The 14943-nt window shown below is 36.7% G+C and overlaps 2 protein-coding genes across 6 annotated transcripts in view; one reads left to right on the top strand and one right to left on the bottom strand.

The window, feature by feature from the left end:
• Window positions 1-4144: 4144 nt before the first annotated feature.
• On the bottom strand, window positions 4145-7403 carry LOC111154442 (JRK like). Its single transcript, XM_022514042.1, has one exon. The coding sequence runs from the start codon at window positions 6755-6757 to the stop codon at window positions 5183-5185; it is 1575 nt and encodes a 524-aa protein (XP_022369750.1). The 5' UTR covers window positions 6758-7403; the 3' UTR covers window positions 4145-5182.
• A 131-nt stretch (window positions 7404-7534) lies between these two features.
• LOC111154397 (coiled-coil domain containing 82) overlaps window positions 7535-14943 on the top strand; it is a 31863-nt gene continuing 24454 nt past the window's right edge. The window contains exons 1-3 of one of the 5 annotated variants that reach the window (XM_022513942.1): window positions 7535-7589; window positions 12388-13121; window positions 13595-13799. In XM_022513942.1, the coding sequence (XP_022369650.1) occupies window positions 12402-13121; window positions 13595-13799 (925 nt within the window). In that variant the 5' untranslated portion in view covers window positions 7535-7589; window positions 12388-12401. Of the gene's footprint in view, window positions 7590-7692; window positions 8069-9477; window positions 13122-13594; window positions 13804-14943 lie in introns of those variants that run through there. The other 4 variants (XM_022513940.1, XM_022513943.1, XM_022513945.1 and 1 more) reach the window with 4 other exon arrangements.

Here is a 14943-nt window from a genome sequence, read left to right on the forward strand (position 1 = left end):
CCTTCCTATTGACAATGTAAAAACTAGCATTCATTCCCAAACTGTTGTACATTATTTTACTTATTCCTCTTAACAATCATATTATTATCCCCATTTTAGAGCTGAGACTTAGAGACTCACCCAAGATCACCCTACTAAGATTTCTGATATCAGAATAAATGGAGACATTAGATGCTTTATTCTCATCTTATATCAATCACACACATTATAGGAAAAAAATATAAAATTTTGAAAGAATTATAGCCATCCTAAAAACAAGAAGATAAATTTTTGGAGAACCATAAGTTCATCTCAAGTGTGTGGCATCAAATCAGTCATCAGGAAGCGGGCTTCAGGGAGATAACTACCACAGGCTGTGTAATTTGGGATAATGGTAGAAACATTTTATAATTATTACCTTCAGAAACTCGGAAAGCACACTAAGTACCTGTGATCTTGTAGCTCTACAGCAATGGTTCTTAAGACTTGGCCCCCTGGAAGACATCTGGCAGTGACTGAAGACAAATAAAATTGAACTGAAAACTTCAGTTACTTTTCAAGACCAACTCAACTGTTGTGACTCCACTCCTGCTATCAGATTACACTACTTTATGTCACTCATATCAGAATTAGTGTTTTCTTTACATTCCATCAGCGTTGTAACACTTGATTCACTCCTTTTTCTACATGTCTCTATTATAAATCTCTTGAAGCAGATGTCTTTATCCATGTATCCCATACATTGTGTATGTCTTACACAAAGTATACAATTAATGTTTGCTGAGTACACATTTGTTGAATGTCTACTACTCTGCAAAGACTGAGCCTTGATCTCATAATCCAGTATTAAGAGACACAGGTCACACAAATCACTTCACAATATATTACAAGTCTTATAGACTCCAAAGTCTTACAGACCCTAGTTTTCGATTAGGTATCCCCAGTGACCAGTACCCTCTGGGCATTCTTTCACACCCAACTTCTAATTGCATGAGCCTAATTATTGTGTGAAGTTGCCAGGTGCCTAAAATGTGGAAAACAGAGTACGTTTCTAAGGACTGTAGTTGGTGTAAAGAGTATAAGAGGTGGTCTTTTAAGGAGTTTAGGGGTTGGAATGTGACCAACTAAATTTTAGTTGAATAGTAACAAGGAAACCAAAAACAGAAATCCTATGGCTGCCTGTGGGAAGGAATGATCAGAGGCAAAGGCATGTACATCAGAAAAGGTCAACTAAGAAAGAGAACAGAAATAAGAAATAGGTAATTATCTGTTTTGCTATTTTAGACCAAGGAAGATAGGTTTAATATGACATTCAATTAAAAAAACACTATAACTCCTTCGCCCATCTAGGTAGCTCTGACATCAGAATGCTTAATGGAGAGTCTACTACAGAGGGGAAGAAAAACAATTTTAATTTCTCTTCCAAAGTAAATCCTGCTTCTTAATTGAAGATATAAATTTGGACTTCTGAAGACAGTGACTGGAGGTAGACTTGGGGTCCTAAGCATGCAGGCAATGGAAATGAATGAAGTCACTTAGGATCAGTAAAAAACAAGAACAAAGAAAAGCTTAAAATGTAAATGGTATATAAAATACAAGACAGCAAAGTAAAGAATAAGCAAAATAAATCATGATGGTTTCCTCACATAGTCCCTATCACATTGTGTTGGCTGTATCATACGAGTTTACAATTGAACACATGGCATTTCCTCCCCACCCCCAATGTCATTTTTCTACCTTAATTTCAAGATCCTTAAGGACAAGAACCACTCTTCCTCTTCATTTTCCTAAACACACCATTCCCAGGAGTTATGCATATAGTAAGGCCCAACCAATTTTTGATTCACTGAATTTAAACCTGGCAAAGAATTCCACTTCCCTCACCATTCCCAATGAGTCCTAATCTCTCATCACAAGTAAGTTCCTAATTTCCTGTATCAATAACTGCAGGTAATCTGCTCTCACAGAATTCTTGGCTGCTAGGAATATGGGTTTAAAGAAACACCCTAATATACAGGTGGGTTTTCTGAGAGCTGTTCTATTGAGGCTCATCAATGGGGAAACCTGGCAAGCCTGATGAGAAAACTAAGTCTGTGGCTATTTTTTTTTTTTTTTAAGATTTGATTTACTTATTTGAGATAGAAAGAGCATTAGAGTGAGAAACAGCATGAGCAGGGGGCCTGATGTGGGGCTCAATCCCAGGATTCAGGGATCACAACCCCGAACCTAAGGCAGATGCTTAACCAACTGAGCCACTCGGGCACCCCTGTGGCTAATTTCTTAATGGAGAAATCCAAAGCCAAACACAGCCTCTGGTGGGAAATTAAGGGAATAGGAATTGGGAATTAAGGATTTATGACTTTGGGGCAGACACACTACCCAAATAGCTTCTGTCATCATCCACTAACCATTTCCAACTACTGACCAAATGCATTTAACTTGGCACTGACTTTTAAACATTCTGTAATAAAGAAGAAAAGCAGAGATTTCAGGGACCATCTATGAATGAGCAGCACATACTAGTAAACCTGGGACTATGATGGTGAAACAGACATCATTACAAAATTAACCTCACTTGCAGCCTACATGTTCCTTTTTTCTTCTCTAACCAACTCTTCTTGTTTTTCAACCTATCCTTCCTTCTCTTCCCCATAGCATGTTTTTTTCTTTTCTCTTGATCTATATGGATCTGAGTGTACACAGACTCATGTGGTTTTGATAGCAGCAGTTTTCAGTATCTTTGGTCTAGCAAGACTTTCTTGTTGGTACAATACCGTGCTAATTCCTCAAAACTCTTTGAGATTGTCTCTTAAAGAGAAATATTAGCATGAACTATTTTCCCAATGGTGGGTTTTAAATTGTTTTCCTCACTGAGCATGGCTAACCAGAAATCAAAAGACAGATGATGCAAGTTTCGAATGCTATTAGGTTGGGGATAAAAAGAAATCAACTACAGGGTAATGAAAGAGGAAGACTAACCTCATAAAAGCGTACAGGAAAGGGTAGTTGCTGCCACAAGTGTAGAGAGAAGTCAAGTCAGACATCCGTGACAGGTTGGGGGAAGGGTGGCTGGTGGCAGGAAATACATTTTGAAGATTGGAAAGGTTAAGAGGTTAGCCTAGGTTGGATAATACAAGCACAGGTTTTGGCATCAAATATCTGGGTTTAAATTCTTACCTGTACCCAACTGATTTTCATCAATTAAAAGGATGAACTGAGCATCAGTATTTCTACCATAATTTGAGGATTATATAAGTATATTGCTTAGAACGTAACATGGCATTCAGTAATTGGCAGATTTTACACTCCTGCTTAAGGATAAAAGGGTCCAAAACAGAACTGTAGCCTACCAGTACTGGCAGCTTTTAGAAAGAGCAAATAGCTATAAATCTAAAAAAAACAAGAGCAGTCTCTCAGAGGCTAGAGAAAAAGTCACAAGATTCACACTCAAGGCCACAAAACAGTGAACCTTTCACTAGAACCTTTACTATAAATATTTAAAAGCACACAGCTTAACAGTAATGTTAATTTTACCACTAGGTGGCAATGATACAGCTGAATTTCACTGACAAGATTAATTTTAAAAATTGAGCAAATCCAGACAGAAATTCCAAGAAGCTTTTATACATTTTCATATTAGAAAAATGAAAAATTCTTTTATATACAATTAAATTTATAGTAGGATGTATAATTATCTGATTCAATAGATATGTTAATTTGAGGCTTTTTCCTCTGTGCACTGAGGCAATTCATGCAATAACTTTTAAACAGTTCTCATTACAGAAGTCTTTAAAAAAAAATCTGGACATACATCATGAAGATAACAGAAATTAGGGAAAGCTTAAAGCCTCTTTAAAGTCTTAGAATTCTAAGGCACTATAAATATAAAATGTAAAATATTTCAATGAAAAAGTAAAACCTTTAAAAAAATGACTGACGGCATTTTTTAAGGGCCAAAACATGAAATAATATGGAAATCATAAATTAAATCAATATTCACATAGGTAAAATCTTTTCAATGTCTTAAATAAACATATTAAATTTACTAAGCAAATTTATCAAAATTCTGACTTAAGCAGATTCTAGAAGAATACCTTTTTCAAGTGTCAAAAGAGTAAATGAAATTCCTTAGAAACTGGAAATTTCCATAATTATTTCTGCTTTCTTCATAAAACAGGTCACAACCTATGGCTTGTTAAAAATAATAATAACTTTATTCTTTTCATTTCTTTTTCTTTTCATGTCAAATAAAAGGAGAAGGTATGATAAACTTTTTCAAACTATAGACATTTCCAAGTACACAGTAAAAAAAAAAAGTAACTTTAAATTCCCAAGATTCTTCCCCACATATAAGGTAGGAGTTCATATTATCACATGTAACATTACAAAACCTATACTATAATTATGAATAAATAAATACCCAATTCATAAGACCCAATTAAAACAAGCCTATTTATTCCCCTTGTATAAATAACCTAAAGTTCCCCAAATTTTCAACTCACAGTTTTCTACGAATGGATAGATCAGAATCTTTTATGTATTAGCTTTCAGTTTTCTTACTAATTTAATAATCACTTCCTATATATTTATTTCCAGAAAAATCTCCCCCTCTTACCACCTAAACAAACATAAGAGAACAGAAGTATGGTTTCTAAGTTATTTTTGTAATTCATAGATCAGTTTCCTCATTATTGGACTTCACTTTTAATTACTGCAGATCACCCTGAAATCTAAAAGATAGATATTTCTCGTTCTGTCAGTGTATACAAATACACAAAACATAACCATTTATGATGTTAATACAAGAAAAGATTACCGTGGCAGCTCTCATAAAACCAAACAACAGATTTCAGGAAAGTGCTCAATCTGTTCACTGTTATCTGTAATTTTCTTTCTTTTTTTTTTTTTTTTTAGAAAGTTTAGGGAATGCCACTGTAATAGAAGGGATAATCGCAGATCTACAAAAATGAATGCATGTGTATAGGTAATTTATACAGAATCGGCTTCCAATTATCTGCACAAATGAAAAAGAAGACAGAGATGATGCAAAACACATAATCCTTGAACTACTTCAGACACATTTTTGTATCTACATTTCATAGGGCTGTGACTGAGAATTGAGAACACAAAGAAAATTAAGCCACACTGCAGAGGTTAAGAGTTACAAACACAATTATTGAAACAATGTAACAATGAAATGCCATTATTGACTTGAGGTTGTCATCTTCTGTTTATTTCTGATGGTGGCTCGAAGTTTACGGATCACCAGTTTATCAGGCAGAATCATATCACCTTGTTGCTCTAGATAATCCAATAAATTTTCAGTCCATTGGAGAGCAGCTGCATGATTAATATGTTTCTCTGGAATCAGTTCTATTTCCTCCTCCTCATTTTCACTAGATTCGTCTGTCTGGCCTTGCGCTCTTCTGATGATTTCACTGTCAGTTAACACTTCATAGCCTGGCTCAGTACTGTCCACTTCAAGCCATTTTTCGATGTTCTCAGTAGTCACATTTTCCAGTCCTTTGGTATGCTGTAAAATGGTGGCCACAGTAGCCACAGAAACATCTTCTTCATCAAAGTCCAAGCCTTCTTTCTCCTCTATGGTAGGAAGAATCTTCTTCCATGCTCTGCTAATGGTAATTGGCTTTACTAAATTCCATGCCATTGCTATTTCATAAAGTGCATCTAGCAGAGTTAGCTTCTTCCAGAACGATTTCAGGTCATTACCCTCTTCCAAGTTGTTCTGAAGAAGACCCGCACGATAATTTCTCTTCATTGTCGCTATGACTCCCTGATCCGAGGGCTGGATCAATGAAGCCACATTAGGTGGTAAATATTTAGCAAATATTTGGCCATCATCTGACCTAAGGACGTTTTCATTTGGATGTGTTGGTGAATTATCCAACAAGAGCACAGCCTTTTCCTGCAGGCCTTTAGATCTTAAGTATTCTCGAACCTGTGGCACAAAGATCTTGTCAAACCACTGTCGGAAAATGGAAAGATCCATCCATGCACCTTTTTGGCTGAAATAAGAGACTGGCAGGTTTGAGGTGTCAGTTGACTTGAAGGAACGAGGCTTCTTTGCTTTCCCCACAACACAAAGTTTCAGTTTGTGTAAACCTGTTGCATTGGCACAACACATGATAGTGACTCTTTCTTCAATTGACTTGTGCCCAGAGACAGTGCATTTACCTTTGATCACAGAAGTCCTGGAAGGCAGGCATTTCCAAAAGAGTCCAGTTTCATCTGCATTGTAGATCTGTTCAGGCTGTAAATTCTCTCGTTCAATAAAGTCTCGAAAGTTGTTACAAAAATCTTCCACAGCAGTCTCATCTCCATTTAATCTTTCATTTCTAATATTAATCTCTCTAATGCTGTGCCGCTGCTTAAAACGAGTTAACCAACCAGCAGAGGGGTTAAAATCACCATCCATTCCCAAAGCATAAAAGAAGAACTCTGCCCTTTTTGCACAAATCGGTCCAGATATGGGATTCCCTTTTGCCCTTTGCTGGTTGAACCATTCTAGCATTGCTTTGTCCAGTTCCTCATACATGGATGGTTTCATAGATTTCCTCTTGGCCAGAAGACTTGTGGAATCAGAACTGCTTGCATAAGTTATAATTTTTTCCTTATTTTTTCTTATATCCCGAACTGTTGTCTCACCAATTCCATAAATCACTGCCAGTTGTTTGGAAGAACCTCCGTCTTCAAGTTTTTTTATTATATCAAGCTTATCTTTAATAGTTAACACCACTCGCTTCCGTTTCCCTGACATGCTGAGGCTCTGGGACTCAGGGCCTCACCCCACACTCGCTCTGAAGCAATCTACAAAATCCTTCCTTCTTTCACACAAACTCGAGTTAACAGTCCTACACACAAACTCGAGTTAACAGTCCTACACACTCAGTCTTTTAGCCTTCCCAGGAACCTGGTGGCCCTGACCCCGTCCCCGGATGTGCTTGGCTGGCAAAGAGACAGCAGAGGAAGATGAGAGGGGAAGAAGTTTGAGGGAACAGGCCTTTAACTCAGCTGGGCAGTAGAGGAGGCCCCAAGCCACCGCGGATAATCCGGATTACAAACATTTGTTTTATTCCCCCAGTGGCCGCGTTAAAGACTATAACCCCATCGTGACCACAAACCTCCTTCACGCCCTGATGCAGGGTAAACGCCCGTCACTAGCCCCTGCCACACCCCAAACTTACTGCAGAGAGCGGAAGAACCAGGGAGTCGGGGACTAGCCCCCTTCCCCAAATGAAAGGTTACGTTTGATTTCTTCCCCAGAAGCCAACCCCTTCCACCGCAAGCCACACTTCCCCGCGCTGGGCTTAGCCTGGACAATCCTCCCGGTCCCTCACAGCCCGCCGGGCCCCTCTCCCCACCTCAACTGGAACCAGGACCCGCACCGCTCCCTGACTAACCCGCGGCGACCGCTCCTCCCCAAGCACACGCTCCCGGAAGATGCCCCCTCCCGCTGCCGGCTCCGCCCCTTGCTCCTCCCAGAGGCGGGACTTCCCCTGGCCCCCGGAAGGAGGAAGAGCGCCTCCAGTCTGGTGTGGGTACCTGGGGCGGAGGCAAAGGCGGAGGCAGAGGCGGAGGAGCTTTGAAAGGTGAGGGCGCGGGGCGGTGCGGGGACAGCTCGGGGCGGGGACTCGCTCTTGCTCAAGCTGCTAATGGTTTATTAACAGAGCTGGGGAAGCCGCGCCTCCCGGCAGGCGGGAAAGAAAAATTCCCGCGGGCCCTCGGGGTGGGCGGGACGACACCCCTCAACGTCGTTCTCCGCTAGCCCTCCGCTCGGGCTGAGCTACAGTGGGCGGGGTGCCAGTTTCTTCCGCAGTAGGGAAGTGGGCAGGGCTGTTGGGGGGAGCTCGAGTGATTTCGAGGGCTTCTGGCCTTTCCAGACCCTTGTTGGTTTTCTGGGTGCGGAGCTCCTCCGAGCCCTGGGGGTTTGTGTCGTCCCTCGCACGTCATCGTGAAGCTCGGTCTAAGGGTCCGGTTTCCGAGCTACGGTGCCCCTCTTTCCCGGAGGCAGAGTAGCGGACGGGCGGACGTGCTGCGCTGGGTACCTGCGTTCCCGCCAAAGAGCCAGGTTTGTTATCAGGAAAATGACTCTGGTGTTAATTCCCGAGGGGATCCTTCCTCTGCCACTCAACCCTGCTGGATTTAGAGAATCACCTTCAGTGTTCAAGATTTTAATGAATACTGTAGTTGTCCCGGAAGCCAAGCTGGCAGGATGCACTCTATGCGAAATTGTGGAGCTTGGTTTGTGATTCTAAGTGGGGCACATTGGCTTTCCTCTCTTTATGTTATCTTCCCATATTCTATTTCTGTCATGTTGTGCTGTCCTGTTTTCTAGCAATGGAAGAACTGGGGTGAATTTATTCATAGCAATGTGAGAAGAATGTAATCAGAATCATACACTGTAAGTCATGTATTATGCCGGCTTGTTTTGCTGTCCCTAGTAATTTCATCAGACTGTGAGCTCCTTGGGAGCAGAGACTGTGTCGTTGATTTCTTCTAGTAACACCCACAGCTCTGAGCATGTGCTGGCACATAGTGTGTACATTCAATAACCATTTCTTTGATCAATTAAGGTTTACTCTCCAAACTATCGTATAAAAGGAAACATCAGGGAGGGGTGTTTTTTTACAAATAGGAATGCACCCCTTCGTCAAATAATGGCTGGGCTTTCACTGCCCTTCAAACTTTAAAAATGTAAACGGTCACCTGATGGGGCAAATGATTCCTAGAATGCATCTTTTCTTTAGGATGAGTTAACCTCAAAGTCTAGACTAAAGGGTATTTCTTCTGATTAGAAATTCAAGTGGTATCATCAAAGTACCTTTTAGTTGTAGAGTTCCTGTGGGTGAGAGAGCAATATGGATTCTTACCTTTAACTTAAATTCTTTGGCAGACAGCATAGCAATGTGTGTGCCTTCTATGTGATATTAACTATGAAGCACGAAGATGTGATAGTATTGATCGTCTTCATTTATTTAATGCTTTCTCTATGGAGTCTTTGTTTTTTTCTTTGCCTAAAGGTAAGGTATCATTAAAGAAGCCTGATTAAATTCTCACTTCAAGAAGTTGAGTGTATACTCAGCATATAAAGAAATTACATCCATTGCATGGATTTTTTTTTTTTAATTGAATTCTAAAGACCAAGAGATGGCTTGTTCATCAACCCAGCTTCACCTTCTCATTTATCTCCTCAGGTTCAGTTCACTCACCCTTTCCTTCTGTCATCATTCTTCCCTCCCCAGCTAACATAGAAGTATTCACAATTTTAAAAGAGGAGCCAACCATATTTAAATTATGTTCGTTTTCAATGACAGAATTTTTGATGCTATTGATAAAATAGCGGTTTTGAAATATGAAGAGAGAACTGGAAATTTGGCAGTTGGACATATGTAACTTGATTTATTTTATTTTAAAAAAATTTGCTTTTTCAAATATTCAGTACTGCAGTTCCCAAATAAAATTTTTTTTTCCTCTCACCAGAGACTGCCTTTTTTGAAATTTTTACTTTTGGTCTCAACGGGGAATCCTTAAATTTTGTGATCAGTGTCATCAATAAGATGGTAGAGGGAAGTCTCAAATTTTCATCTCTTTTGCACATTCTTTTTTTACCTATTGGATGGACAATTTCCAGAAGTGTCTGGCCCAACTCATGTGCACTGAAATTGTTACATAATTTTTTTAAAAAGCATGTTTGTAAACTCTAAAACTATTTTGATGGTTATTTTATGAAACTAAAGTTTAGCATGAATGAAAGATAAAATACTGACATTTTAGAGGCATGATTTTTACTACCTTGTATAAATATAATATTGGCAGCAGTCATTGTGTAGGACTGGACGGGGAATCAGGAGACCTGGTTTCTAATCCCTGCTCTGTCACTAACAAGCTGTGTGATCTTCGGTAAGTCATTTAAACTCTATGTCGTTGGCTTTGATATTTATAAATGAAGGTAGAGAGTATCTTCCTTTTAGGATCATTGTCAGGATTTAAAAACCGATAGGAAAATGTAGTGAAAAATTCTGTACATACAGGATTTTTAATAGCTTAATCATGTGCAGTGATTGGTGTTTTTATAGTGTCACATTCTTACTCATTCTACCATTGTTACAGGAGTCACCTATTGATATGATAAGTAACTGTGTTTTGACATGGTATAGCTATGTGAGATAGTCATCTAGTGTACATGAATTTGAGTACTAATAAAATCATCTTTCATTTAATGTTCCTAATGTTCACCCTTGCCTTAGTGTTTCTACTGAAGTCATATTTGTCATTTGTTTTCATAAATGTTTTTTCATTATTTCTCCCAATTCAGACAGACTCATTAGGAAGACATTACAGTATAAGGCACATGCACAGTTTGTGCAAATTAACTGTGCTCAAAAAGTACTTGTACTATATGGCTTCACAATATAAACTGTCTAGTTTATCTGGTGCTTAATTTAAAACAAAACAAAACAAAACAAAAAACAACAGTAATCTATTTAAAACCTGAAGAAGAAATTGGGTGGACCTACTGTGAAGCAGTATGATTCATAAAGAACTTACTTTAAAGAGTAATACAGAGATTTTTTTTAAAGGTAACTTTGACCACAATTCTCATCTTTGCTGATTTTAATATAAGCCTTCTGTAATATGCAACCCAAGTGTAATTTCAAGTAACAGAATATTTTGTCTGTTGACTAGGATTTGTTAGATTGCTATTATAGTGCTCAGTAGATCTCCTAGCAATTACTGTCATAAGGTCACACTTCAGCCAACACTATAAAGAAAATTTCTTGTGTATAATCTTAGCAACCATTATTCTTTCATTGTAGAAACTGTCATATTGCTTTTAAACATAACAGAATTTGTACAATTAAATGAATGGTGTATTTCCCACTCCCACCTACCCAAAAAAGGAATCATCTTGGAAAGCTATAAACTAGATTCAGTGATACTGCCATTGCTCAAAAAAAATTTGGCATTTTATTTTTGGATTACCTTCACAGTTAGAGCACATTTTAAAAATATCTGTAATGGTAATTAATATTCATCTTTTGAAATTGGATTTCATTTTTAGAAGCTGCTAACAGTTCCTAAACTAAGGCAAGTCAATAATATAGGTATTTAAGCCACTCTTTGGGATTAAAAAAAAATGGAGTGGGGTTATTTTCATATTTTTATATATTTTTTAATACTGTGTTTTATAGAAAATGTCCAAGAATATTGTGTGCCATGGTGCAAATATCAGAATAATTAGCCTCATAAGGTGATTTCTTTGAAGGAGATAGCAATCAATAGAATATGTAAGTTCTTATACATACATTATGAGGTCAGTCACATTACATTATGATCATATGTCTATATTCCTTAGCAACTACAAAAGACACGTTACTGTTCTTCTGGTTATCTCACTTGTCTCTAATTGTTCCTTGTTATATACTTGTGATAATTTTAACAGAGGTCGACCTTTTGTGAATCAGAAACTTAGCAGTATTTGTTTTCCTTCCCAATATCATACTCCGCTTCACCATGAAACTTTATTTTTTCACCCAATTTTGGATTGTTAGTAAGTTTTCTGTTGGATTTTATCTTTTACTTTGAGTGGTTTGAAGCCATTGCCATTTTACTAAGATATATAGAGGCTGCAGTTTTACTGAATAGGTGATCTCTTAATTTTGCAATGCTGTCTTTTGTCAGCTACTACTTTATAACTTTCTCCATATAAATTGATCCTTTGTGTTACAAATTCATATCATTTCTCTGTTCAGGATACTTTGCCTAAGAATGAATGATTATGATAATCCCACCTTATTTTTCTATACTTATCTCTTTTTTTCCAGCATAAAGGCTTTCTTCACACTTTTTTGGTCACACTTACTTACTTAACATACCATGTTCTCTCTCAGTGCAACAGTTTGACCTTACCATTTTTACCTGCCTGAAATCCTTTTTTCTGTCATTGTTTTTGTTGAAATATAGCCAGCCCTTTAGAAGTCTATCAGATCATATCTGTTCAATCAAATCTTCAGTGAAGCAGTTGCTATACTGTTCTTCCTGCATCTTTATAATTTTATCTCTTATTTTGTACTGTTTTTCTTAAGATATGCTTATATGTTCTACCCATGGATAATAATCTGGAGAACAACAGAACCATTATTTTTCTATGAATTTCTTTCAGCACAAAATATAGCATAATTCAGAATAAGTTCATGCAATTGTTTCGTAAATGTTCAGTGAATTATTTGTTGAATAACTATTCTGCCATCTTCACTCAGATATTTTATGTGATTTTTACCTTTATGAACCATTTTATAACACCAAATAAATACAGTTTGTACCATAAATACATTGTTTTTGAAATCTGGTTATCATTATTATATTCCTAATAACTTTATTTTGTAGAAGCTTAAGTGAAAATGGTACATGTTAGAAGACACGAAACAAGGAAAAATTCTAAAACTCAAGAGCGTGAGCAGAAATCTCGAGTTGATTGGAGGCGGACTAAAAGAAGTAGCATCTCACAGTTATTTGATAGTGATGAAGAGCTTGACAACAACGAAGAGTTTGACAGCGACGAAGAGCTTGACAGTGATGAAGAGCTTGACAGTGATGAAGATCTTGATGGTAACAAGGGGTTTGATAGTAATAAAAAGCTGGAAAATGAAAGAGAACTTAGATTAATTAATGTTGAAAGTGATGGTAGTAACTGTGAGCATCTCGTGAACACTGGCAACAGTTCAACGTATGAAGAAGAAAAGAACAAAAACAAACATAGAAATATTGACTTACTAGATCATGAAAAGCATTCAAATCAAGAGGATGATGATCTCAACAAACACCCCGGACAAATACTAGAAGAGGACTTAGAAGAAGAACATATCAAGCGAGGGAAGAGAAAAAGGATCTCCTCTGTTATGTATGACAGTGATGAGAGTGATGATAGTGATATCCTAGTTAGAAAAGTAGGTGTTAAGCGTCCACGTAGAGTGGTTGAAGATGAATGTTCTTCAGTCGAGATGGAGCAAAAAAAGCCTGAAAAAACTTTAGCTGCAAGAAAGAGAGAACAACTCCAGAAACTGAAAGAACTCTCAAAACAAAGATCTCGTCAGAGACGCAATAGTAGTAGAGATTTTGAGGTGTGTTATATTTTATTGGTTTTGTTACTGTTCTTAAATCTTTCCTTAAAGTATTTAATTTTTATAAAAATCAAAATGTTGAGTCTGTTCTATTTCTCAATTCTTGAATTTAATTTTTCAATCAAGTATCCTTCAACATGTTTTTACTGTTGTGTCTAATATACTGTTTTACCATGAGCCTCAGTTTATCACTCTTTTAAAATTGAAAGACTGTTTAATATGGTCTTTCTCTTTTTAACTTATAATCTTAATATCCACTTTAAACATTTTATATCATTTGCCAAGATATATCATCTTCTTCCTAATCCAAAAAGTTCAACATTTGATACGACAAGACTTTTTTTTAACCTTACAATATGAAGTTAATTTCCATGGATCATTGTTTTGGTTTCAGATTTAATCTTTTAATTTCATATCCATACTTACAATTTAAAGGTACAAATTTACTGAAGGATATGTTTTAATTTAATTAGGACTCTGAAAAGGAATCCTGCCCAAGCAGTGATGAAAATGATGATGAGGAGGAGGAAGATGATTATGAATATGATGAAGATGGAGATGATTATATTATTGATGACTTTGTAGTTCAAGATGAGGAGGGTGATGAAGAGAATAAAAGCCAGCGAGGAGAAAAATTGACTACATCACAACTGAAATTAGTAAAACAGAATTCTCTTTGTAAGTCAATATCAAGAAAATGTTTTACGACTTGCTCTAATCATGATATTATATCAAATATCAGATCAGCCTTTTACTATCATGTTCTAAGTCACTGATTAGAAACTATGGTTTTATTTTTAGGTAATTTCGTCACTCTGAGAATAGTCTATTCTAGTATTCTAGTTAGTTTCAGGAACCCTTTATACTCAAAAGTTATTGAGGACCCCAAAGAGCTTTTGTTTTTATGGGTTATATCTAAGAACATTTATCACTGTAGAAATACAGAACAGAGAAATTTAAAACACATTTATTAACTAAGACTTAAACTAACATTAATAAGCTTGTTACATGTTAACATAAGTAACATTTTTATCTAAAAAACTATTAAAAAATAAGAATGGCATTGTTTTACATTTTAAAATAGTTGTATTTAATATATAGCTTAATAGAAGGCAGCTAGGTTCTGATACCTGCTTTTGCATTCAGTGTATTTTGATATTTTACTTGAAGTAAATGAGAACAGTTTTGCTTCACAAAGATAGGTAGCTAGAAAAGGGAAAAAGATTTTAAAAGTATCTTCAAAATAATGTGGATATTCTTTTTGTCACTGCACCACAATTCAAGTGATTGTCTCTGAAAGTTAGTTGCAGTATGGAATCGGAAACCATACAAATGAGTTTTTAGTACTTACTTACATTGCATTCCATTAATTTGTCTTGCAGTTTGAATGGATCTTTTACCTATACGGGACTTCGTAACATCATGCATTAGTCATTTGGAAAATACTGGTTCACTGGGTTATGTAGATCTTCCAAATGTTGACACATTTCTTTATATAATATTTTCAAAATCACATTTGTTGATTTTACCCCCAATCTTATAAAAATTTTTTTTAGGTATGGGGAAGCCGTCAAGCTCACACTATTAGCTATTAGATACTATTAGATACAAGTTTTCTAAAATTCTGATTTCTACTTAAAAATCTGGTTTTTTTAAATCTGTTTTTTTTTAATCTGTTTTTAATTTTTTTTTAAATCTTTGGCAAGAGATACTGTGAGTTCTTGAAATCACAGGTTTCCTTTGCTCTTTTTTGAGAAAATTGACAAATACATGCGTATCCATTGGTTGTCAGTCTTTCTTTTTCTTTTTATCTTCCTTCCTT

The sequence above is a fragment of the Enhydra lutris genome, unplaced genomic scaffold (assembly GCF_002288905.1).
Source record: "Enhydra lutris kenyoni isolate GAN:26980312 unplaced genomic scaffold, ASM228890v2 scaffoldscaffold37, whole genome shotgun sequence".
Classification (NCBI taxonomy): Eukaryota; Metazoa; Chordata; class Mammalia; order Carnivora; family Mustelidae; genus Enhydra; species Enhydra lutris.

Excerpts from the sequence above, each read along its gene's own strand:
- LOC111154442 (XM_022514042.1), bottom strand. The coding sequence starts at position 6,757 with ATGTCAGGGAAACGGAAGCGAGTGGTGTTAACTATTAAAGATAAGCTT.